General features: G+C 38.7%; 1 protein-coding gene across 2 annotated transcripts in view; it reads left to right on the top strand.

Moving 5' to 3' along the window:
• The window catches only part of LOC117918559 (CLIP-associated protein), a 45,625-nt gene that overhangs the window by 6,325 nt on the left and 15,388 nt on the right, over positions 1-23,912 (top strand). Inside the window, exons 4-11 of one of the 2 annotated variants that reach the window (XM_034835298.1) lie at positions 9,951-10,019; positions 10,224-10,389; positions 11,248-11,406; positions 21,198-21,295; positions 22,389-22,463; positions 22,539-22,607; positions 22,692-22,777; positions 22,862-22,979. In XM_034835298.1, the coding sequence (XP_034691189.1) occupies positions 9,951-10,019; positions 10,224-10,389; positions 11,248-11,406; positions 21,198-21,295; positions 22,389-22,463; positions 22,539-22,607; positions 22,692-22,777; positions 22,862-22,979 (840 nt within the window). Of the gene's footprint in view, positions 1-9,950; positions 10,020-10,223; positions 10,390-11,244; positions 11,407-21,197; positions 21,296-22,388; positions 22,464-22,538; positions 22,608-22,691; positions 22,778-22,861; positions 22,980-23,912 lie in introns of both variants that reach the window. The other variant, XM_034835297.1, reaches the window with a different exon arrangement.

Here is a 23,912-nt window from a genome sequence, read left to right as displayed (position 1 = left end):
TAAGAGCTAAGCCACCTTTAGAGAAAGAAGAAGACAGAGAAGCTTCGGTCCCCAAAAAAGAAGAAAGGAGAGGAAAATAACCTGGAATAGCCAAGAGGGCCACTTTAGAACTTGAACTATTATTCTCCACCAGTAAAATCATCGTTTCCTCCTTCATGGTAGCTCCATACTTCTCCTTTATGTATTCCATTCCTCTGATAAGGAAGGCCTTAGTGAAAAAAGAATCCTTTGGCTCGTTAAAGTTCAAAAGGGCTTGGTTCGCCTGCTCCCTTAGCCTAAAACTAGGCCCATTAAAACTAATAAGATGACGGTCCATCGGCTTTACTATGGCTTTTTGGCAAAGATGCTGGGGCCTGGTTAAAGAGGAGGTGCTGGAATTTTTCAAAGAGTTCTATGAGCAAGGGGCCTTCATCAAGAGCATTAACAATTCGTTTCTGGTTCTGATTCCCAAGAAGGGGGGGCAGAGGATCTTGCGGATTTTAGGCCAATCAGTCTCTTGGGGGGGCTGTACAAACTCTTGGCCAAGGTGTTAGCCAATAGACTCAAAAAAGTGATAGGGAGAGTGGTATCAACTGATCAGAATGCTTTTGTAATGGGGAGGCAGATCCTTGATGCCTCCTTAATTGCAAATGAAGTAATTGATGCATGGCAAAAAAGGGGAGAGAGAGGTCTTATCTGTAAGCTGGACATAGAGAAAGCCTACGACAGTTTAAATTGTCAATTTTTGATGAAAGTCATGAGAAAGATGGGGTTCGGTCCAAAGTGGATGGGTTGGATGTGGAGTTGCATATCCACAGCCAAGTTTTCGGTGTTGGTGAATGGTGTGTCGGCTGGGTTCTTTCCTAGTTCTAAGGGGTTGAGGCAAGGAGATCCCCTTTCCCCTTACCTTTTTGTGATGGGGATGGAGGTGTTGAGCAATCTGATTAGGAGGGCTGTTGAAGGGGGTTTTTGTCGGGATGTAGGATCCAAGGAGGAGGAGGGCAGCCTGTGCATGTTTCCCATCTACTTTTTGCGGATGATACTATAGTTTTTTGTGAAGCCAAGAAGGAGTTCCTAACTTATTTGGGTTGGATTCTATTTTGGTTTGAAGCCGCCTCAGGATTAAGGATAAATCTGGATAAAAGTGAAATATTCCCGGTTGGAGAGGTGGAAGAGATGGAGGAGATGGCTGCGGAATTGGGCTGCAAGGTGGGCTCTTTGCCTTCGGTGTATCTAGGGTTGCCTTTGGGGGCTCCTAACAAGAGCGTTGCCGTGTGGGATGGGGTGGAAGAGAAGATGAGAAGAAGACTTGCGCATTGGAAGCGTCAATATATCTCCAAAGGCGGGAGACTCATTCTTATTAAGAGCACAATGGCTAGTATACCATTGTATCAAATGTCTCTTTTCCGTATGCCAAAGTCGGTTGCGAGAAGGCTTGAAAAAGTGCAAAGGGATTTTCTTTGGGGAGGAGGAAACTTGAAAAGGAAAGTGCACCTTGTTAAGTGGGAGGTTGTGTGTACGGAGAAGGAAAAGGGGGGCTTGGTCTAAGGAAGCTAACCCCGCTAAACAAGGCTTTGTTGGGAAAATGGATTTGGAGGTTTGCTTGTGAAAAGGAAAATCTGTGGAAGCAAGTGCTTTTGGCGAAATACGGGCAAGAGGGTCTTGGTTGGGTGACCAAAAAGGCTAATGGGGCGTTTGGAGTAGGGGTTTGGAAGGAAATTATGAAGGAAAAAGATTGGTGTTGGGAAAACATGGCGTTTAATATGGGGAATGGTTCCAAAATCAGCTTTTGGAATGACTCTTGGTGCGGTTGTACAGTGCTGTCCCAAAGGTTTCCTCACCTTTATGAGATGGCTGCTAATAGGAATGGCACAGTAGAAGAATTGTGGGATCAGAATGTGGGCCATGGTGATTGGGATTTAAGATTTGTGAGGGGTTTCAATGATTGGGAGCTGGAAATGGTAGGTAATATGCTCCATTTTTTGAGGGGGTTCAAGCCTACTTTAGAAGAGGATGCTGTTTTTTGGAAAGGGGGGAGAAACGGACAGTTTAAAGTAAAAGAAGCATACAACTTGGTGGTAAATACCGTGGCTAATAATTTCCCGAAGAACAACATTTGGGTGGATAAAGTCCCAACAAAAATTCTGTTTTTTGCTTGGGAGGCTACTTGGGGTAAGGTGCTTACGCTTGATAGGCTTCAGAAAAGAGGGTGGCACCTCCCTAATCGGTGCTTCTTGTGTGGTTGCGAAGAGGAGACTGTAAATCACATCCTCATACATTGTATAGTGGCAAAAGTCCTATGGGATATGATATGTGCTTTGGTTGGTGTTCAGTGGGTCTTTCCAGAAACTGTAAAGGAGGTCTTGTTAAGCTGGAGGGGCCCTTTTGTAGGGAAAAAAAGGAAAAGATATGGAAGTCTATACCGTTGTACATTTTTTGGACCCTTTGGAAGGAAAGAAATAGGCTTGCTTTTAGGGGAGGGATGATAGATATTCAGAAACTTAAAAATTCTTTTGTCTGTAATTTATGGTGTTGGGCGAGAATGTATAGTGGAGAGAGGTCGATGTCTCTTATAGGCTCGTTGGAGTGGATAGCCTCCAATTAAGGGATGGTGGGTTTTTTGTTGTTTTTTGGTGGTGAGGCTTAGCTAATTTGTATACCCCCTGTATACGTGTGGCTTTTTGGCCTCTTATCAATATATTCTGTGCTTACTTATCAAAAAAAAAAAAAATAAGATGACGGTCCACCCCAAAACCCTCTTGAAGAAAGGGCTCTCCTCTATCCATCCCTTTTAATAGGTTTGGCCTAGGCCCCTAACTCAGGCCATTAGTGTGATCTTTACTAGATCATCGTAGGCCCATTTACCTAGCCTGCTGCCCGCTCCATCATTCATTCCCACTTGTTGCTTGCTCCATTTCCCTTTGGGCTTTTTTGAAGCATTTACCCCTTGTCATCCACATCAACATTCGACACAAAAGATGACACCTTAAGGTGTGGATGCCAACTTTTTGCTTTGCACCTTGCGACGATTGAGGAAGCTTTTTTCTTAGACAACTCTTGTGAGAATGCAATTGAAAGGACATCCTTTGAAGAAGAATTTGGACCCTAAAATTTTGGGGATGAAGGCTCTGATGAACCACCCTTGGAAGAGCTAGCTTTCCCCCCTTTTATCTTGTGGGCTTGTTTGACAATTGGATTAACAAAAAGCACAAAATCTGCTTCTTCACGTGGGCTCGCCCTATTCTGGGCCCTAATTGAAGATTGGGCCCTAACTGAAGACCGGGCCTTTAAATTTACCATACAGACTTAGTGGGCCTAGATGAGCTTCCCACCTTAGGGCCCCTCTGATTCTCTCTCAGACCTTTCTTTCTTTTTGAATCTTGAGCCATATTTGAATTTGAAATTGGAGAAGGGGAGCGACAAAGAGGCATACAATTGTATCCCTCATTCTCTCTTGTGACGCCGTGTGTCCCCACTGCTTGTTTAAGACTAGGAGAAAAGCCTCCTCCTATTGAGTTGAACTTGCCTCTGCTACGAGTTGACTTAGTCCTCAAATGGTGAAATTCTTCATCTTCTCTAATGATTGTAATTGCAATAGTGTAAATCCATGCTCCATCTTCCACCTCCAACAGTGTAGGCAACATGACATTTGGGTGCATCTCCACCTACAACCTTACTTTGAAAAATCTACAAGCTTCAGAGAATCACATGCCACCTCTGTTATCTTCTCCCAATTCTTCAGAATGTAGCACAACTGATTCTCGAGTACTATAGTATTTTTTCTTGGCGATCACCTCCTCAGAAAAACAGATCCTCCTTTCACTATCATCCTCCCTTGCTCTTGGAGCCATTCGACCCTTCCAACGGAATCCACAAAGAAACACCCCTTGTAAGCTGAAGCAGGGGTTATAGAAACCATTCCCTTCAAACCCATCATCCTTGCAATAGCCTTTCCAACATAAACCCAATCTTGAACTCTTTCTTGACTTTCATAGATTACTTCTCTAGCATATTTTCCAACTGGCAACAAGGCTCCTTTCCTTGGTCCCTCCTTTGCAATAACATCTACATAGGACCAACTTCCTCTGTAAATGCCATTACCCACCTATATATCTCCATTCACCTCCTTCAAAACACTTACAATATGAGAAGTATACTCCTGCATTGAGGAAATCGCCTTCCTTAGGTCTTCTCGCCCGCTGCCTTTAACATCCTAGGGAACAAATAGAGTTGAGGTTCTTATTTGTAACAAATTCTGTAATTTTCATGAATCTCCCTCTATTGTTGAAGCAAATCTCCAGCAAATGAGTCCTTGTCTTGCCCCTGAACTTTCGAATAAATCCTAAGGAAACCTCCATCTCCATAGCCTTCTTCAACTGCTCTGACAACCACACCAACTCCTTCTTTCCAAAGCCCATTGAGAAAACGTAACCTTGACTCCTCTCTATTACCGAAATCCAAGTTTCCCCATGGGATCCTTCAAACTTAACCTCAAAATCTTTCTCCACTTCAAAACACTTCACATTAGTTGCCTAATGTTTTAAACACCTCTAGATACCATAAATGCAATGAGTAACCCAAAATCCTCACCTAGACTTCTTTTGCATGCACTTCATTATGGAAGCACCTTGCTCCAAGAGCCTAACTATCTGAAAATAGTAATTTCTTTCGGAACCTCCTTTGTTCACTACTTGAAACAAACTCCACATCATAGCTTTCTTCAAAATCAAAGAGAATGAGAGCACCGTCTTACATGGATAACCTCACCCCCTTTCCAAGTGTCAAGCCTTACTAGCACATCTCTTTAATGATGGCAAATCATGAACAAAATAAAATAAAAATCCTCCCATCTCCCCATTAAATAACTCTTTAGCATTGCCTCCCTTTCTCACACCTTTGACAAGCCTAACTGAAGCCATGGCCCTTCATTCATTACATCTTTTCCCTTTGCACCATCTCAGAGAAAGACCTTTTTGTAGGCATTACCTGCACTCTACTCCCCTGCTTTGATCTCTAGTGCATCATCTCTCCCCTTTAAAACTGAGAGAAAGAGACCATACAAAGATCACTACTTCTTGGGCAGAATGGACAACCCTCCCACCACTCCCCTGCCTTCAGGGAATATCAGTGTGAACCTCTTGGCCTCCATGGATTTAACTGAACATTGAATAAACCTTCCAGCTCCGTTTGAACAAACTTTCCATCTTGAAAGACCTCTCTCCTTTATTCCAAACCTTGCAAAACTCCTTCCCATCTACTTTATTGTAACAAACTTCCACCCCCTCCAGCAATTGGGACAATGATTCCGAATCTAATCCAGCTAGAGGAACTGCTGCCCCTTTCCAAAATGCTTCCTCTCAAATTTCCATTAACCTCGTCAACAATGATTTTAGAGGACTTTGACTCCAGTATAAACCAACTCTTACCTCCCATGGGGAAACACATTCTCATCCTCCCTCAGAGAAAAAAGAAGATTTTTATGGTTGAGAGCAACTCAGATTTTGCTGTGAATGAACCATCCTCAATGAGGAATTTGAATAATTATCATAGCTGATCCTTAAATAGGAGAAATGGATAATCCTTAAGTGGTGTATCTTGTCAAGAAGATGCTGGGGGTTGTCAATGGTCTTCCTAGATTGTTCTTTTTCCTTATGCAACATTCATTTAGACTGAGTGGTCTTTTTTTTTTTTTTTTTCCCTCCTCTGATCAAAGTGTGGTCCCCCTTTTCATGTGGTTTATGGGCCAGTTTGTTTGCTTGTTTTGTTTTTTAACAATATGTTGCTACTTGCTATGCAATTTTATTAAAAAAAAAAGTCTCTTTTGATAATGTGGAAATCCACCAGCCCTGCTTTGCAATACTGGGGAAGATGTTACCTTTTGGAATCTATAAGGATCATAGTTTTAAAAGGCTCAAGGCGCAAAGTAGTTCTGGAGCCTGAGGCGCAAGGCGCACCTAAGGCGTGGGCTTTAGTGAAGTGAGGTGCACCCTAGTTTACATATATATTTTTATATAATATAATCAAATTTAACAATCATTTATCATCAAATATCACCCAAAACTTCAATTTAATCAACAAAAAACATAAAAATAAAGAACTCCAAGCATAAAAACAAATCCAAATCCATATTGCTAATAGCCTAATACATATCCAAATCCAATATTTTCAAACCAAAAGGTCCAAAACATGAAATTTGTCCACAATTCAAAAACATCATTGAAAAACACTTAAATAACAAATTTGTCCACAACAAGCAATCATCACTCCTCCTCTAAATCAATAAAATCATCATCATTATCATTTCCATCACCACATTTGTAGCCTTCCCCATCTTCTTCATCCGCTGAATCAATCATGTCTCCATCTTCATCTTCATCTATTAGTGAATGAGAAGGCAAAGTTCTAGAACTTGAAGCTATCCCCCTCGTTGGTGGTATTATTGGGCTTGCTCTAGCTCTTGCTCTAGTATCAAACCTGGCCTCCTCAGCTCCCGTAGCTCTAGCAACATCACCCCATGTCAAATTATCATCATCAAATACAAAATCATCTTGTGCACCTCCATGAGAAGCCTCATCTTCCATTCTTCCTATCAACCATTCATTGCTATCATCTATATCTTTCAAATAAATTGGGTCAATGGTGTTACGTTTATTGTATCTTCTCTTCAAGGCTTGATTATACTTGATGTATACCAAATCATTCAAGTGTTGATGATCTAACCTATTTCTTCTCTTGTTATGAATCTGCAAAAATTCATAAGTTCATAAATATATTTGAAAGTTTTAACTTTTAAGTTACATTCAAAACTCTATTAGACTATTACTTGTAATTATTTTGGTTACTTACATTTTCAAAGATGCTCCAATTCTGTTCACAACCTGATGCATTGCATGTTAAGTTGAGGACTTTCATTGCAAACCTTTGCAAATTTGGAGCTGAAGCTCCATATGCAGCCCACTATTCAGCTATAGTATAGATATTAACAATTTAGTGAAACAATTCACCTATTTTAGCAAAAATACAATCTAATCATTTAAATAAACAAAACTTAATAACTAACCTGGTGCTTTAGTCTTCTTTGTCCTAACAGCTAACTCATTCCCGAATAGTCCTTGGGCATTTGTGTACAAACTCACTTCGGCCACAGCTTTTTCTTGCTTAGCAGGGTCTCTTGTTAGCCTTAAGATGCATTTATACAAATCACTCATAATCTCTGCATCATGCTCTATTTCTGGTTTATCATAGAAGAATTCCGGGTTCAAAAACTACCCTGCTGCATGCAAAGGCCGATGAAACTGAATCTCCCACCTCTTATCAATGATGTTGAAGATTTCTTTGTACTTCTCTTCATTTCCATTAAAACTTCTCACAATTGTATCCTTAGCTCTATTCATGGCCTCATAGATGTATCCCATAGGAGCTTTTTTTTCACCATCAACCAAACGAAGCACACGAACTAGGGGACAGGAAACCTTTAAGGAAAACACAATAGTGTTCCAAAATGAAGGCATTAGAACAATGTTGGCTATAGTTTTCCCCTTCTGCTCTTTTGCCCATTTACTATCTGATCAATCTGAGCTTGTAAACATTTTCTCAAGTTGTTTTTTTGTTCATGCAATCGCGATAATGTGATGAAAGCAGTTGCAAAACGAGTCTTAGCAGGCCTAAGCAATTCCCTTTGTCCAGTAAACTGCCTCATCATGTTGAGTAGCCCTGAGCGATTATAAATATATCCATTTAGTGATATAGCCCTCTCTAATGTCCTCTTGATGTTTGGTAGCTTTCCAATATCTTCCAACATCAAGTCAAGGCAATGTGCAGCACATGGTGTCCAATACAAATGCGGGCGCTTTAATTCTAACAACCTCCCTATGTGACATTGTAGATAATAAATTTACATAAGTTCTCAAGATAAATAATTCAAATTTTAAAAGTAAATAAAAATTCAAGAAATAATATTTATTACTTGCCATCACATAACTTGAGTGATTATCTGTTATAACTTGAATAACATTCTCCTCACCAACTTGCTCTACCCATTTGTCAAGTAACTCAAACATCTTTTCTCCCATCTTAATCATTGAAGAAGCATCAATGGATTGCATGAACATGGTTCCCTTTGAACAATTAACCAAAAAGTTCACCAAAGTTCTCTCTTTCCTATCAGTCCATCCATCCGACATAATTGAACATCCATTTTTTCCCCATTCCACCATATGATTTTTCATCAAATCTTTTGTGAGAGCCAATTCTTTCTTAAGGTTTGTAACTCTTACCTCATGAAAAGTTGGTCCCTTCATACCCACACCACATTGGCCAATAGCCTCAATCATTGGTTGGAAACTCGGATATGTGACTGCATTAAATGGAATAGCAGCCTCATACATCCACCTTGTGATAAGCATACAAACTCTTTCTCTTGCTTCCTTTTTGTAGGCATCATTGATGGTAGTTGGATTCATCTTCCCACTCCTTCGATTTTGGACAACTATCTCTGCATTAAGAGTGAAAAAATGATCCATAGGACCTTTTTGTCTTGTTTTTTATTGAAGAAAACATCCTACCACCACTTCCTCCTCGGTTACTACCTCCAATAGAAATGGTGGTGACATTCATTTTACTATTAATCTCCTCACCAAAATCTTCATCTTCCAAACCAAACAAATCTTCATTAACATCTTCGCTCCCCATATTCATTTGCTCTTTTTGATTTTTTCTTGGAACTCATATACTCTTCCATTTCTTCTCTAACATGTTCCGAATATTTTCTACACTTTTTAGCATTTCTATATCCACTAACAAGATGTTGTCTATGTCTATATATGCCTTCTTTGGTTATTTTATCACAAAAAATGCATATGATGGTATTCAAATCTTTTTCATTAACCAAACGAGCATATTTCCATGCGGGATCTCTTCTTCCACTTGCACAAGAGTCCACTTGAGTTTCACTCTCATTATCCATCTTGCAAACAAATTATCTATACTACAATAAAATAATTATAATTAAATTAAGAAAAAAAATACATATCACATTAACAAAAAATATGCATATGAGTGTTTTTTGTTTATTTATTTTTATTTAGTAAAATTTTCATGTCAAAGACAATATTTATATTTAAAAAAAAAAATTGCCAATGAGAGTTATGAGATAAGAATGGAAAAAAATGCAGAAAAGTGAAGAAAATAGAAAAATACCGAGGTCCCGGAAGGTGCTTGACTATTTTCCCTCTATTTTTCCACTTCTTCTTCTTCTTCTTCTTCTTCTTCACTTCTCCACTGCATGGCTGAGGCTAGGGCACGATTGGGAGTGGTACGTCGTTTTGGACCCACAAAAAAAAAAAAAAAATAGGGTTCAGCCCCAGCCCTTTGCAACCCGATAGACTGAAGAAGAAGAAGAAGAAGAAGAAGAAGAATTAACTCCAGAGACTTATCTATACAAAAAGATAATGAGGTATTTTCATCCCGTTGTTCAGCTCCCTAGCACAAGCCTGTCTTTCAGCTAGGAAATCAGCCTTTGGTTTAGATTACCCAGAATCTGAAGATGTTTCTTCCTTTAATGAGGCCCCAAATTTCCTTAATCAAATAGGAATATTCTTCATGGTTGGGATGCTATAATTAATCTATTAGACTGCATTAGCTGAATCACTCTGTGGGAGAACAAGGCTCAATTTCCCTGTCCAGAGTCCCCCTTGCTGTCAATTTCAGAGATTATGCTGTGACATCTTATCGATGTCTGCGGACTTATGGTAATAATTTTGATTTTCAACATTAATGTGGTTTTTGATTCTTTGGAACCTCCTCATTGGATTGGGATAAGTTCATCTCATTGTATTATGGTATTACTATGGGAAGAGTGGAGTTTTGCATTTAAGTGCTCTAAGAGCATTTCCTGGTTTAACTCATCCAAATTTTTACTGTGGAAATTGACCTCCAATCAATTTATTCTTTGACTATTTTCCCTCTTTCAGGAGATGTACACACAGGCTGGACCTCAGTTCCGTGATGAGCTTCAGCGTCATCATCTACCTACATCTATGGTGATCATCTAACCTTCTATTTTCCTATTTCAGTATGAATTTCCTTCCCTGTATTCATAGGTCCCACAGAGGTAGCATGATGAGAATATTTGATGCTTATGTTTGTTAATTTCAGATGAGGTGTGATAGATTAATGGTGAAAATATTCAATCCTGATTGAGCTAATTTGTTACTGTTATTTAACAATACATTCTTTAACTGCAGTTGAGAGATATTAATATCAGACTAGAGAGGATTGAACCAAAAATTCGCTCTTCTGATGGACTTGTGGGAAATTATGGTGCTGTTGAGGTGAAACCTGTCGGCCTTAACCCCAAAAAAAGCAGTCCAAAGGCCAAGAATTCAACACGCGAGATGTCTCTTTTTGGAGGTTAGCATTCTTTGATCTCAAATGCTCTGCATCTTGGTTTTTTATTTTCTTTTATTTAACTGGCATACTATCATACTCATGAATTCTTTTTCTTGAACTTTATTGTTGTTCACAATTTAATAAAATCCATCATTTTGAAAAAATAAATTCTTTTAAGGGAGTGTATAAATTTCAATCAATTTCCCCTTGAATCCAATGGAAATTCATAATTTGTTCTCAATTTATAAGAATCAAATTTATTTAAGGGGAAAATACAGGGATTAGTTCAAGGAACAATGTGCTATCCATCACAAGAAAAACCAGAAATTCCAATACAAAACAAGAACAAACGGAAATAAGCAAAAAATTACACAATGGAAACAGAAAAATCAAAAAGTCCATTCAACTTGCATAAAAAATACATTCCACCTCAACGCACTAGGAGAAAGGGTTGGGGTGGGTGGCCATCTAATTTGGTGAATATGTGCAAAATCTCTCTCTAGTGATCTTTGATGATACTCATTTTCCTACATCAATGAATTGATGCATTGTTTGATTTGACTGGTTGCCCTTGGTGTTTAAAAAACTAATTGAATTTGCTGTATGGTTTCTTTTATGGAGCACCCACATTGCAGTTGACGTCTTAAACATGAAACATTTACAGAATTAGTGCCCCTTCAATAAAATTGGCCTGTTTGGTGAAACAAATGCTAGTTCCCAGAAAACATTGGGTGTTCTATGGAAAGCTTATTCTTTGGGCCCTGCCTAGTTATTTTTCACTTGCGTATGCATGGTGCAATCACCTTTTCTATAGAATTTATACTCCTGTGATGCTTTGCATCATTGATATTCACTTTCTTTGTTCGTTCTGAGCAGCAGAAAATGATATCACGGAAAAGCCTATAGACCCAATTAAAGTATACTCTGAAAAGGAGCTAGTAAGGGAAATTGAGAAGATTGCATCTACCCTTGTACCGGAAAAAGATTGGTCCATCCGCATTGCTGCTATGCAGAGAGTTGAAGGCCTTGTTTCTGGAGGTCTGGATCCCCCCTATCTTATAAACTTTCTTTCGCTTCAGAATTTCTTAGCTCTCTATTTTCTAAACTGTTATAAGCTTCAGAATTTCTTATTGTGTGATTGGTCTGTAACCTTTTTTATTCAAAGAAACATTATCTTGGGAATTGAAAGGAAATTTTGTCCAAGAGATCTGGAAAAAATATTATTACATGCATAGGGAGATTAATAAGGTTTTCTGATAAAATATTTGTCATTGTCTGCGATATGATTGTAAACAGATCAATGACCCACTGGCTTGTTACTATATATATTGCATGTGGAATATGCAAAAACTTTTGTGCTGGTGGTGTTGCAGAAGCATTAGAGAACAGTTATAAATGTTGTGTTGTCTGCTATCCTAATCTTCTGTATGCGATAGATGGTTTGGGAGAAGCTAGTGAGACTGGGAATATTTGTATTTTGTTTTAATTGCCAAACCATCCTTTATTGTTTTAGGTTTATATGGTTTATGATATGGGGTTAAATGAGAAAGTTGTTTTATTGCTTATAATGATTTTATCAATGGGTAAAATTTGTTGAAATGAATTTAGGATCTGAATAGGTTTTTAGATTCCTCCATTTTGACAAAGGCAAGCATAGTGCCCCCCTTTTCCATGTCATTGTGATACATATTTTGGTTTCTATTGCAAGATTTGCTCATAATAGACAGAATGTTGATGGTCTTGGGAGGCAATTTTTTATAGATGCTTGTTTTCTTTTTGTTATAATGAGAAGCTTGGATTGGAGATAAGCTAGTGGCCCTCAAAACAAATTATGTTAAGATATGTTTTTTGGAGGCATAGTCAAAGCATGTAATTTTGTACCTACTGGAATGATAAAATCTTACATCTTTTTGGATAGGAAAGAAATGATTTATTAATAATAGGGAGATAAGGGATTCAAGAAGGATGTTCTATGCTTCAAGACAAGCAAGTAAAAAATTACAAGCAAAGATCCTGAGCATCTCATAGAAATGTAAGCCAACAACACCATAAATACCAACAAGTACACTAAAGACCTAAATAAATAGAACAAATGCGGCTAGCAATTTGTTGGGATCAAGAGGATAAAATGTTTTGACTGAATTTGAAGTGTGACAATTTCTCAGTTAAATCTCTCTACTATTTGGCTAATGAAGAATGAAGATTGTTGCTTCAAGCATTGTTTGGAGTCCTTGGATTATGTTGAGGGTTGGGTTTTTTGATTGGGAAGTTGTGTGGGGAAGGATCTTGAAGTTGGACCAGCTCAAAAGAAGGGGATGGAAGATGCAAAACAAATGCTATTTGTGTATAGGAGAAGAAAAAATTATTGATGGCATCCTCTTTTGTTGCATGAAAGCAATCATCTTGCGGTAGCTGACTAATGCACTATTCAGAATGAAGTGGGAGATGTACCCTAAAAAAGAGGTGCCCTTTTGAGTTGGCATGGATCATTTTTTGGGAAGAAGATGAAGAAAGCTTGAAGAGTTACTCCTTTATACTTATTGTGGACCGTATCGAAAAGGAGAGAAATATTACTTATCAAAAAAAAATTGAAGAGGAGAGAAATATGAGAACTTTCAAAAAATACTAAAAAGCAGATCAAGCAATCAAACAATTCTTTATGGATAATTTTTTGGAGTGGGGGTGTACATAGGAGATTTTTCATTGTCTATGGTGGACTTCATTGATTGGCTGAACTTTAAGTAGGGAGAAGGGATTTTTTTGGTCTCTCTCCACTTTGTTGAATCTTTTAGCGCTTTTTTATATATCATGTAGTTTTTTGTGTGCCTTTTTGTTAAGCATTTTTAATAAACTTGATCTTTTCCTATAAAAGAAAAATGCCATTGGCAGCTCCTCATTTGGCCATTTGCTACTTGATTGGGGTGGATCTAGGCATTTGGGAAAAAACTTAGCGTTTACCTACATCTTAAGAGTGATTTTCCCCATCTAGATGGTAATGGTGGAAAAAGACAACTAGATGCTGGAGGATGGACATTAATAACAATGACATGCTAAATTTGTATTTTAACAACAATGACATATTAAATTTGGATGGCCAACCTGTTTATTACATGTAGTTTTACACAGCGTATTACTACAATGTCCCACACTTGTGTCTATATGAAAGACACACTGAGAGCATTCCCAAGTATAGATCAAATGTAAATTCCACTCCTTACAACTCCAATTAAGAACTATGGACTTCCTCTATCCCAAGGATCAAACTTTTCTTGCATTAACATGAAATTTTCTAATAACTCAAAAATCTATAGCTACATTTACTTATTTGAAGATGATACTAATAAGCATCACAAAAAACACCTGTCTTATTTTGTAAATCGGAGATTTTCAATTGTTTGTAGTCCTTTTGGTAAACCTTTCAATCAAATCGCCTTAGTTGCCTTTTGAAGGTGTTTAGTGAGGATTTCAAGCCAATTATAAACAATAAGGATTAATAGCATCCTTGCTTTTTTCTCTTAGTGTGCCATACAATCATGATTGGCTTTCTATTTGGCAAATGGGAGAAGTAAGCTGATGAATGAATTGTTGAGTAGTGATTTGGTATAGGTCAAAAGCACTAAGAAGAAAACAAGAAGTTCAAAAAAAGATGATGAGCTTTGATTTGTAAAAGGATATGGCGTTAAATGCGAACTGAATGATATAAAAGGATTTATACAGATAATGCTAAATATTTAGGATATATGGTATTTTCTTAATAAAAAACAAGTAATTTATTGATTGAATTAGAATTACAAGGAAGTTGAATTATACTTAAATTCAGAAGTCTCTCTCTTTCTCTCTCTAAACTTTATTTTATTTTTTATTTTTTATTAAGGAAGTTGAATTTACTTAAATTCAGAAGTCTCTTTCTTAAATTCGGAAGTCTTTCTCTCTCTCTTTCTCTCTAAACTTTATCTTATTTTTTATTGTTGGTTTGAGATTGTAGAATTTTTACGGATTGAGCTCTTGCTGTTGAAATTGAATGAAATTATTCTCAAATGGAAAGTTATTCAAATGGGGAATCCTATGCTTAGAGATGTTTATTTGAATATGCATCATGCATACAAGACTTGTGTGATAAGAGACAATGGCTTAGTTTATTGGAGCATTCTTTGAAGGATAGTTCCTGGATTTATTTAGAATTCTAGTTAATAGTGAAGCTAACAGAACAAGCTATGGGAGTATGGATGGTAGTGGGGCATTGATATAAGGTTTCATGATTTGAAAAGGGAAATGTTGGGTTCATTTATGGAGTAATTTTATTTTGGTTTGTCTATTTCCTCTCTGTTGAGCTTGTGTGTTTGTTTTTTAGGCGGGGGAATGGAGTGAGGATATGCTCCCTTGGAGATTAATAGGATGGTTCTTTTCGGTTTAGTCATGCTTCATTGGTTAACATTTAAAACGCAATGCCACTAGTTCAGGAAATTTGGAGTTCTTATGCTCCCTTTGGAGTAGGGTTTCTTTGGGCTTCTATGTGAGATGATATAACTGTGGACTAGCTAATGCAATCGCAGAGAAGGTGTTGTATTTGTGAGAAGGATGAATCTGTTAATCATCTCTTGATCCATTGTTCTATGGTTGGTTTAAGGTAATCCTTTAGGGTAGCTTGGGTTTGCTTATATTGTTAGAACAGCTCTAGTTAGTTGGCATAGTAGGTTTGCATTATAGAGGAGGAAAATGACTATGTTATGCTCACTCTAGTGTTCATAGGTCTCTCTCTCTCTCTCTCTAAACTTTATTTTATTTTTTATTGTTGGTTTGAGATCGTAGAATTTTTATGGATTGAGCTCTTGCTGTTGAAATTGAATGAAATTATTCTCAAATGGACTCTAAGTCATTCAAATGGGGAACCCTATACTTAGAGATTTTTATTTTAATATGCATCATATATACAAGACTTGTGTGACAAGAGACAAATTTACCCAGTTTAGTTCTAATTCTTTGTTTGGTTGGTGGGTTATATGGGGGAGGGAGCTTTGTTTCTTGGGTTTTATTGACAAGTTGGGTTAACTTGGGGATTGATCTTTAAGCCTCTTTTTTCCTTTTTTTCTTTTTTTCTTTTTTCTACTTTGACCTTCATCTCCCATATTAAAAGTTTGTCTACTCTTTATTAAGGCTCTTATTGGAAAATGGTACTAGAGATTCCCTACTAAGGGGGATTCCCTTTTGAAGTGGGTGATTTCAAGTATAGGGAAGAAGAGGCGAATGATGCTCTAGAGGGATGGAAGGATACAGGGTGGGAGTGTGGGAGACCTTTAATAGTAGAATTGGTTTTAGGACGAGTAATGGGAGGAGGGTGAAATTTTGGAAGGATAGGTGGTGTGGTAACATATCCTTGAGGGAGGTTGTTTTGATGTGTTATTCACAATATCATTGCCAAAGATGCATCGGTAGTTTGGGTGTGGGAGCAGGATGGGGAGGGAGATTGTTAGGACTCTAGGTTTATAGGACATATTCATGATTAGGAGCTAAAGGGGGTAGAGGCCTTTTTTATGAGGTTGTAAGCGTAGACAATTAGTAGGGATATAGAGGATAAAATGGCATGGATGAACTTGAAGAATAACATTTTTTCAGTTAAATCTCTCAATTCCTCTATACTAAATGGAAGGATTGAGGTGTTCCCTCCTAGTAGCGTTTGGAATTCTTGGGTATTGTCAATAGTTGCCCCTATCACATGTGAAGCTACATAGGTAGGATACTAATGTTGGATCAACTCAAAAGGGGAGGTTGGAGTATGCCAAACATATGCTATCTTTGCATTTCGCAGTTAAATCTCTTTATTCCTCTTTATCAAATGAAAAAATAGAGGTGTTTGCTTCAAGTTGTATGTGGAATCCTTGGGTTTCATCAATAGCCGCCCTTTTAACATGTGAAGCTATGTGGGCTGGATGCTGGTGTTGGATCAACTCAAAAGGGGTTGGAGTATATCAAACATATGCTATCTTTGCAAAGGAGAAGAAATTGTTGATCAAATCTTCCTTCATTGTTTGAAAATTGTCATGTTGTGGTGGCTGATTGTTGAATTTGATTTACTTACTTTTTACTTATCAAAAAAAGAAAAAAAAGAAAATTGAATATGCTCGATTTGGAATAGAGTGGGTGATGCATTCCTTAGTGAGAGATATCCTTTTGGGTTGACATGGATCTTTTATTATGAAGAAGAGGAACAAAGCTTGGAGAGTTGCCTCTTTTTCTTGTTTTGTACTCTATGGAGAGAGAAATAGGAGACAATTTGATAATAGTGATAGAGCGGACCAAGAAATCAAACAATCCTTTATGTATGATTTCTTGTACTGGGTTAGAGTGTATGTGGGAGATTGTTCCTTGTTCTTGATGGACTTTGTTAAGTGGTTAAGCTCTATGTAAGGTGAGGGAGGCGTTTTTTGTGTATCCCTTTGCTTTGTTTTGGCCCCTTTATATACATCGTGAATGGTTTTGTGCTCCCTTTTGTTGATGCTTCATTTTAGCATTGTTTATCATATTCTTAATTTGCCTATAATATAATGTGCCAATTAATATCTGAATTAGTTTTGTTCAGGTCATGGAAGTTAAATGAAGCTAAGACTCTTGAGCTGCACTGTTCGTGGAGCTAACGGCAGTTCCAAAAGAAAGGTGATTAAGGCCGTGATTAGAAGTCAGAGGGTGGATTTGTTTTGTCTCTAAGAGACCAAAATTCAGGCAATGTCAGAGGGGCTGGTGAGAAGCTTGGGCACTGGTAGGTTTCTAGACCGGGGTGCCTTGGATGCCTATGGCTTTGCGGGAGGGTTATTGATTTGTTGGGATAAAAGGAGCTTGGAGGTGCTTGAGATGGAGGTGGGAAACTTCTCAATTTCCTGTAGGCTCAGGAATGTGGAAGATGGGCTAGTTTGGATTTTATTGGTGTGTATGGGCCGTTCTCTAGAGAGGATAGGGGATTGTATGTGGGAGGAGCTAGGGGCGATCAGAGGCATTTGGGATGATCCATGGTGTTTAGGGGGTGACTTCAATGTCATTCTCTCCCAAGGGGAAAGAAGTAGTCAGGGAAGGCTAACTGGTGCAATGAGAAGGTTCGCCCATATTGTTGACGAGTTAGAGCTTCTTGATCTTCCTTTGCAAGGGGGTGCGCTTACCTGGAGTGGGGGTAGGAATAATTAGGCTTGGGCTAGACTGGATAGGTTCCTAGTGACCCAAAACTAGCTTGATCATTTCAATGGGGTTGTCCAAAGCAGGTTGCCCAGACCCACCTTAGATCACTTTCCCATCTTGCTGATGGGTGGTGGGTTAAGGTGGGGCCCTTCCCCGTTTAGGTTTGAAAATATGTGGCTTAAAGTTGATCGTTTTAAGGACCTTCTTCGGGGATGGTGGCCTGAGGTGAGAGGGAAGGCTAGTTTCAGACTAGTTAAATGAAGGAGTTGAAGCAAAAAATCAAAGTTTGGAATATAGAGGTGTTTGGAAGGTTGGAAGTTAATAAAATCTCAACTCTTCAACAAGTTGAGTACTGAGATGGGGTGAAAAGTGAGAGGAGCCTTTTTGAAGGAGAAATAGAGCTGAAAAAAGAAGCTAAGGAATCCTTTAAAAAGTGGGTTTTAATGGAAGAAATCCACTGGAGACAACTGTCAAGGGAGCTGTGGCTAAAGGAAGGGAATAGGAACACAGACTTCTTTCACCGGATGACAAATGCCCACCGAAGAAATAATTACTTGGATAGAATTAAGATTAATGGGGTGTGGATGACTGAGGAACAGGAGGTGAGGGAGGGGATTGTGAATGCTTTTTGGCATTTGCTCTCAGAAGAGCCAGGCTGGAGAGCTGATATTGACGGGCTGCACCTCAATCGCCTTAACTCCCGTGAAGCTGAGGTTTTGGAGCTGCCTTTCACTGAGGAGGAAATTCACTCTGCCCTGATGGAAATGAATGGTGATAAAGCTCCAGGCCCGGATGGGTTCACAGTGGCCTTTTGGCAAGCTTGCTGGGATTTTGTGAAGGAGGAGATTGTGGATTTGTTTAAGGAGTTTTATGATCAAAGATCTTTTGCCAATAGCCTCAATACCACCTTCTTGGTCCTCATCCCTAAGAAAGGAGGTGCTGAAGACCTGGGGGATTTCTGGCCAATCAGCCTGTTAGGGGGATTGTACAAGCTTTTGGCTAAGGTGCTGGCGAATAGGCTGAAGAAGGTTTTAGAAAAGGTGGTTTCTGTGGATCAAAATGCCTTTGTGAGGGCAGACAGATTTTGGATGCTTCGCTTATAGCTAATGAGGTGATTGACTTCTGGCATAAACGAAAAGAGAAAGGGCTGATTTGCAAATTGGACATCGAAAAAGCCTATGACAGCATCAACTGGAATTTTCTCATGAAGGTTTTACTTAAAATGGGCTTTGGGTCTCGGTGGATGGAGTGGATTTGGTGATGCATCTCAACTGCTAAATTTTCTATCCTGGTCAATGGGGTGCCTGCAGGCTTCTTCTCGAACACCAAGGGGTTGCGGCAAGGAGATCCTCTTTCTCCTTATCTCTTCGTCTTGGGTATGGAAGTGCTAAGCACTCTAATAAGAAGGGCTATTGATGTGGGCTTCTTGTTAAGCTGTAGACTTCGGGGGAGAGGGGGAGTGGAGATGATTGTCTCCCACCTTCTTTTTGCTGACGATACAATCATTTGCTGCGAAGCTAGGAAGAGCAACTAACCGCTTTAAGCTGGATTTTGGCTTGGTTTGAGGCGTCTTTCGGTCTAAGAATTAACCTAGCTAAGAGCGTTTTAATTCCGGTTGGTGAGGTTGAAGAGATTGAGGAAATGGCAGTGGAGCTAGGGTGTGGAGTGGGGTCTCTGCCCACTATTTACTTGGGGCTGCCCCTTGGAGCCCATCACAAAGCTATTTCTATGTGGGATGGGGTGGAAGAGAGAATGAGGAGAAGATTAGCCTAGTGGAAAAGACAATATATATCTAAGGGCGGGCGTATCACCCTCATTAAGAGCACACTGGCCAGCCTGCTTATTTACCATCTGTCCCTCTTTCGAATGCCCAAGATTGTTGCAAAAAGGCTTGAAAAATTACAAAGAGACTTTCTTTAAGGAGGGGGAAGCCTGGAGAGGAAAGCCCACTTAATTAATTGGGAGGTGGTGTGCACTCAAAAGGAGAAGGGTGGTCTAGGCATACGGAAGGTTGATCTCTTGAACAAAGCCTTGCTGGGTAAATGGATTTGGAGATTTGCCTCTGAAAAGGTCAATATTTGGAAGGGGGTGATCGGGGTGAAATATGGTCAAGAGGGCTTTGGGTGGAGGACTAAGGAAGCTCGCGGGACGTTTGGAGTGGGAGTTTGGAAGAGATTATGAAGGAGGCAAATTGGTGCTGGGATAGCATAAAGTTCAAGGTGGGGAAGGGGAGTAGAGTTAAATTTTGGACTGATCAGTGGTGTGGCACTGTGGCGCTGTCCCAATATTTCCCCCAGTTATTTGCCTTGGCAGTTCATAGGAATGCAATGATCAATGAAGTGTGGGACTCAAGCCTTGGTCAAGGAGGTTGGAATTTCAGATTTTCTAGAGATTTTAATGATTGAGAGCTGGACTTGATAAGAGACTTGCTTAATATGCTGAGCGACTTCAGGATATCTTCAGAGGAGGACTCTGTGTTTTGGAAATGAGGGGGTTATGGCATTTTTAGGGTTATGTCTCCAATGCCTGCGCTTTCCCGAATAAATGCATTTGGGTGGATAGGGTCCCAACCAAAGTTGCTTTTTTTGCTTGGGAAGCCACGTGGAGGAAGATTCTCACTTTGGATAGGCTTCAAAAACGGGGGTGGTAGCTCCCTAATTGCTGTTTTTTGTGTGGTTGTGAAGAGGAAAATGTAAATTACATTTTTTTACACTGTATGGTGGTAAGGGTCCTTGCCCTTTTTGGGGTTCAGTGGGTGTTCCCAGAGTCAGTTAAAGAGATGTTATTTAGTTGGAGGGGCCCTTCTGTGGGGAAAAAAAGGAAAAAGATCTGGAATTCCATCCCATTGTGTTTTTTCTGGATGGTATGGAAGGAAGGGAATAAATTAGCTTTTAGGAGGGGTTCTTTAGCTATACAGAAACTCAAAAATTCTTTTGTATGTAATTTGTGGAGTTGGGCTAGGGTATACATTGGAGAGGAGTCCTCTTCGCTCTTAGGCTTTTTGGAGTGGCTAGCGGCCACTTAAGGGTTGGTGAGGTTGCTTGTTTTTTGTGTTCTTGTGTTAGGCTGCTATGTATACTCCCTGTATGTTTTGTGACTTTTCACCCCTTAATATATTTGTGCTTATCTATCAAAAAAAAAAAAAATCTGAATTAGTTTTGTTTATGTGAGCAATTTCATCATATTTGATTTCTTGTAATATATGAAGAAATAAACTTTTTATGGCAATTAGCTGGCCAGTTGTTTGTTGAAACATGATGTAAACGATGCCCTAATAAGTTGGTGATTCATCATACCAGACTTCTTTTTCAATCACTACTTTTAGTTCTAAGACTATCCTTGTTATTTGTATAATTCTTTGGAGTATTTGTGTTGTAGGTATATATGGGGAAACTTCTGAAAGTTTTAAGCTTCCAAAATATGTTGTTTATATATTTTAAGAGCTGTAAATGTTGTTGATATATCTAAACCATAGTACAGCTCCATTACTTTTTCCCCCCTTCTTTTCCCTCCTGGAACTATTTGTGTTGGTTGATGTATGAGACCGAAATTTCTATCATTTGGTCAGGAACTGCCATGGAGCTTGTAAACATACTATGGGCTTGTAATATTTTGTGGGGGAAAGGATATTAATGCATCTTTTATCATCTTTTTTGTCCTACTAGGTGCTGCTGACTACCCTGGCTTCCGTGGACTCCTAAAGCAACTTGTTGGTCCTTTGAGCATACAATTATCTGATCGTAGGTCCAGCATTGTGAAGCAGGTAAACTAGCATTTTCATGAATTTCCCATCATTGAAAGGATTTTTTTCTATTCTTCTTCTTCTTTTTGATAAGTAATGAGAGGTAAATATATTAAAAAGAGTCGCCAAAATGGCGACTCAAAGTATACAAGATAGATACACCCACCCCCACCCAGCTGGAACAAAAAAGGCTGTCAAAATGGAGGTACAAAAAATATCCCCACCCTCAACAAGAGCCCAACCAATCAATGAAATTAACTAACGTCGAAGGACCATCTTTTATGAACAATTTCGTTACCAACCAAAGAAAACAAGCAAAAGAACTTTTAAGTCTTTGGATGGAAAACACGTCATCTTCAAACGGAATTCTGTTCCTTTCCTTCCAAACCACCCAGAAGATGCATAAGGGGTATGCTCTTTAAACTTCCCTTCTCTTCTTTCCCACAAAGGACCCATCCCAGCCCAAAAGTGTTGCCCTAACTGAAGAAGGCAGCACCCAATGCACCCCAAAGATAGTGAAAAGTTAATAAGAATAAGGTATGTTCTTTATCTGACAACTTGTAGTTGTTGAAAATTGATGGTTTTGCACCTTCCAGAGGGTTTAACATAAGAAAATATTTAAAATGATTTCACACTTGCTATTCCGTGCATTTTCCTTCCCAATTATAAAAGATGTCACAGTCTCAGGCAATGTAGCAAAGAGGATCTAACAAAGGAGTGAAATCTTTCTTCTGATTGAGCAGAAAGGAAATGAAACCATACATATGAAAATGAAATTACAATGACCACTATCACTCACACAGTTTATCCAAACTGATGGTTTGGTTATTTTCAGTTAGTATGAGAATCGTCTGGTTGAGCCTTCTGTTTAAAGCGAAAATGATACATTAAAATTGTGTGGATGTATTCTTGTGTTTCTTTTGGGTTGCTATTTCTATTTTTTTTTTTGCATGGTTTTACATGGAGGTTTAGAAAGATGCATTAGGGGTATATCAACTCAGAAAAAGTGTTGGGTAAAGTCAAAGGCATTTCTATATTTGTCTATGTTTTCACAGTTTCTAAATTTGAATGGCTGTTTTATAGCTGTTTCTAAGTCTGTTTTTCTTCTTTCTAGACTTGTCATCTGTTGATTTTTTTGTCAAAAGAGCTCTTGGGAGATTTTGAGTCGTGTGCTGAGATGTTCATTCCAGTAAGTTCATCTTTCTTCTTTCTGAATATTGCAGTGTCCAATGTTCCCTCTCTAATTCTATAACATGAATTTCAGGTCCTTTTCAAGCTTGTTGTGATTACCGTACTTGTAATTGCAGAGTCTGCTGATAACTGCATAAAAACGGTAATATTTTTACTTTTTTAAAATTTTATTTGCCTCCTGTTTTCTTTTGAATGTGCTGCTTTAATTGTGTCCTTGGGTTTCTAGATGTTGCGGAACTGTAAAGTTGCCCGTGTACTTCCTAAAATAGCTGATTGTGCTAAGAATGACCGTAATGCAGTGCTACGTGCAAGGTTTGACTCTGCTTTTGTTAGTTTGGGTATATTTTTTTGTATGTTTTTCCTAAACTCAATATTACATTCTCTTTTCTATTGCAGGTGTTGTGAATATTCACTCTTGATACTAGAATATTGGGCTGATGCACCAGAAATACAACGCTCAGCAGACCTATATGAAGATCTTATCAAGTGTTGTGTTGCAGATGCAATGAGTGAGGTATTTGTGTCAGATAGCTTTCCTTTTTATAATGTTCATGGACAGTTCATGGACAGTGACATGTGCCTATTTGGCTTTGGCACACATTTTATTATAATTATCACCCTTATGCATTTAAACAATGATAATTTCGTTGTGCATGGATGTATTCTTGTTGTGCTTGTTTCTCTGTCATGTAGTAGTTACTCGACATTATCGGCAATATAATTTAAAAGAAGTTTCCATTAGCATTTGAGAAGCATGTATGAATCTGTATTTTTTTTTTTTTGTTTTCAAATCAGACCATATATGAACCTGTATCCATTAACAAGAATAAGTAGTGGGGAATTTCTGCTTGAGCAACTAATTTAAGTAGGATTTTGTTTTTAGATAAGCGCATATATATAAAATTAGGCAAAAAGCCACAAAGCATACAGGAAGTATACATAGTAGCCTACGCAAAAGCAAAAACAACACTCACCATCCCTTAGGGAGTGGCAAGCCATTCCAAAAAACCTAAAAGCGAAGAGGACTCCTCTCCCATATACACCCTAGCCCAACTCCACAAATTACAAACAAACGAATTCTTTAGCTTCTAAATAGCTAGAGAGCCCCCCCTAAAGGCTAATCTATTTCTCTCCTTCCAAACCGTCCAAAAAATACACAAGGGAATGGAAGTCCAAATCCTTTTCCTCCTTTTCCCCACAAAAGGGCCCTCCAACTTTCTAACATCTCTTTGACTTTCTCTAGGAACACCCAATTAGCCCCAAACAAGGCCAAGACAATCTCCCAAAGAGCCTTTACAACTGTACAGTGTAAAAGAATATGATTTACAGTTTCCTCTTCACAACCACACAAAAAACACCGGTTTGGAAGCTGCCAGCCCCGTCTTTGAAGATTATCCAAAGTTAGGACCTTCTCCCAAGAAGCCTCCCAAGCAAAAAAAGCAACTTT

This window comes from Vitis riparia, chromosome 7 (assembly GCF_004353265.1).
Source record: "Vitis riparia cultivar Riparia Gloire de Montpellier isolate 1030 chromosome 7, EGFV_Vit.rip_1.0, whole genome shotgun sequence".
NCBI classification, from domain to species: domain Eukaryota; kingdom Viridiplantae; phylum Streptophyta; class Magnoliopsida; order Vitales; family Vitaceae; genus Vitis; species Vitis riparia.
The sequence above is the reverse complement of the archived record's forward strand: the minus strand, read 5'-3'. Positions and strand labels throughout refer to the sequence as shown.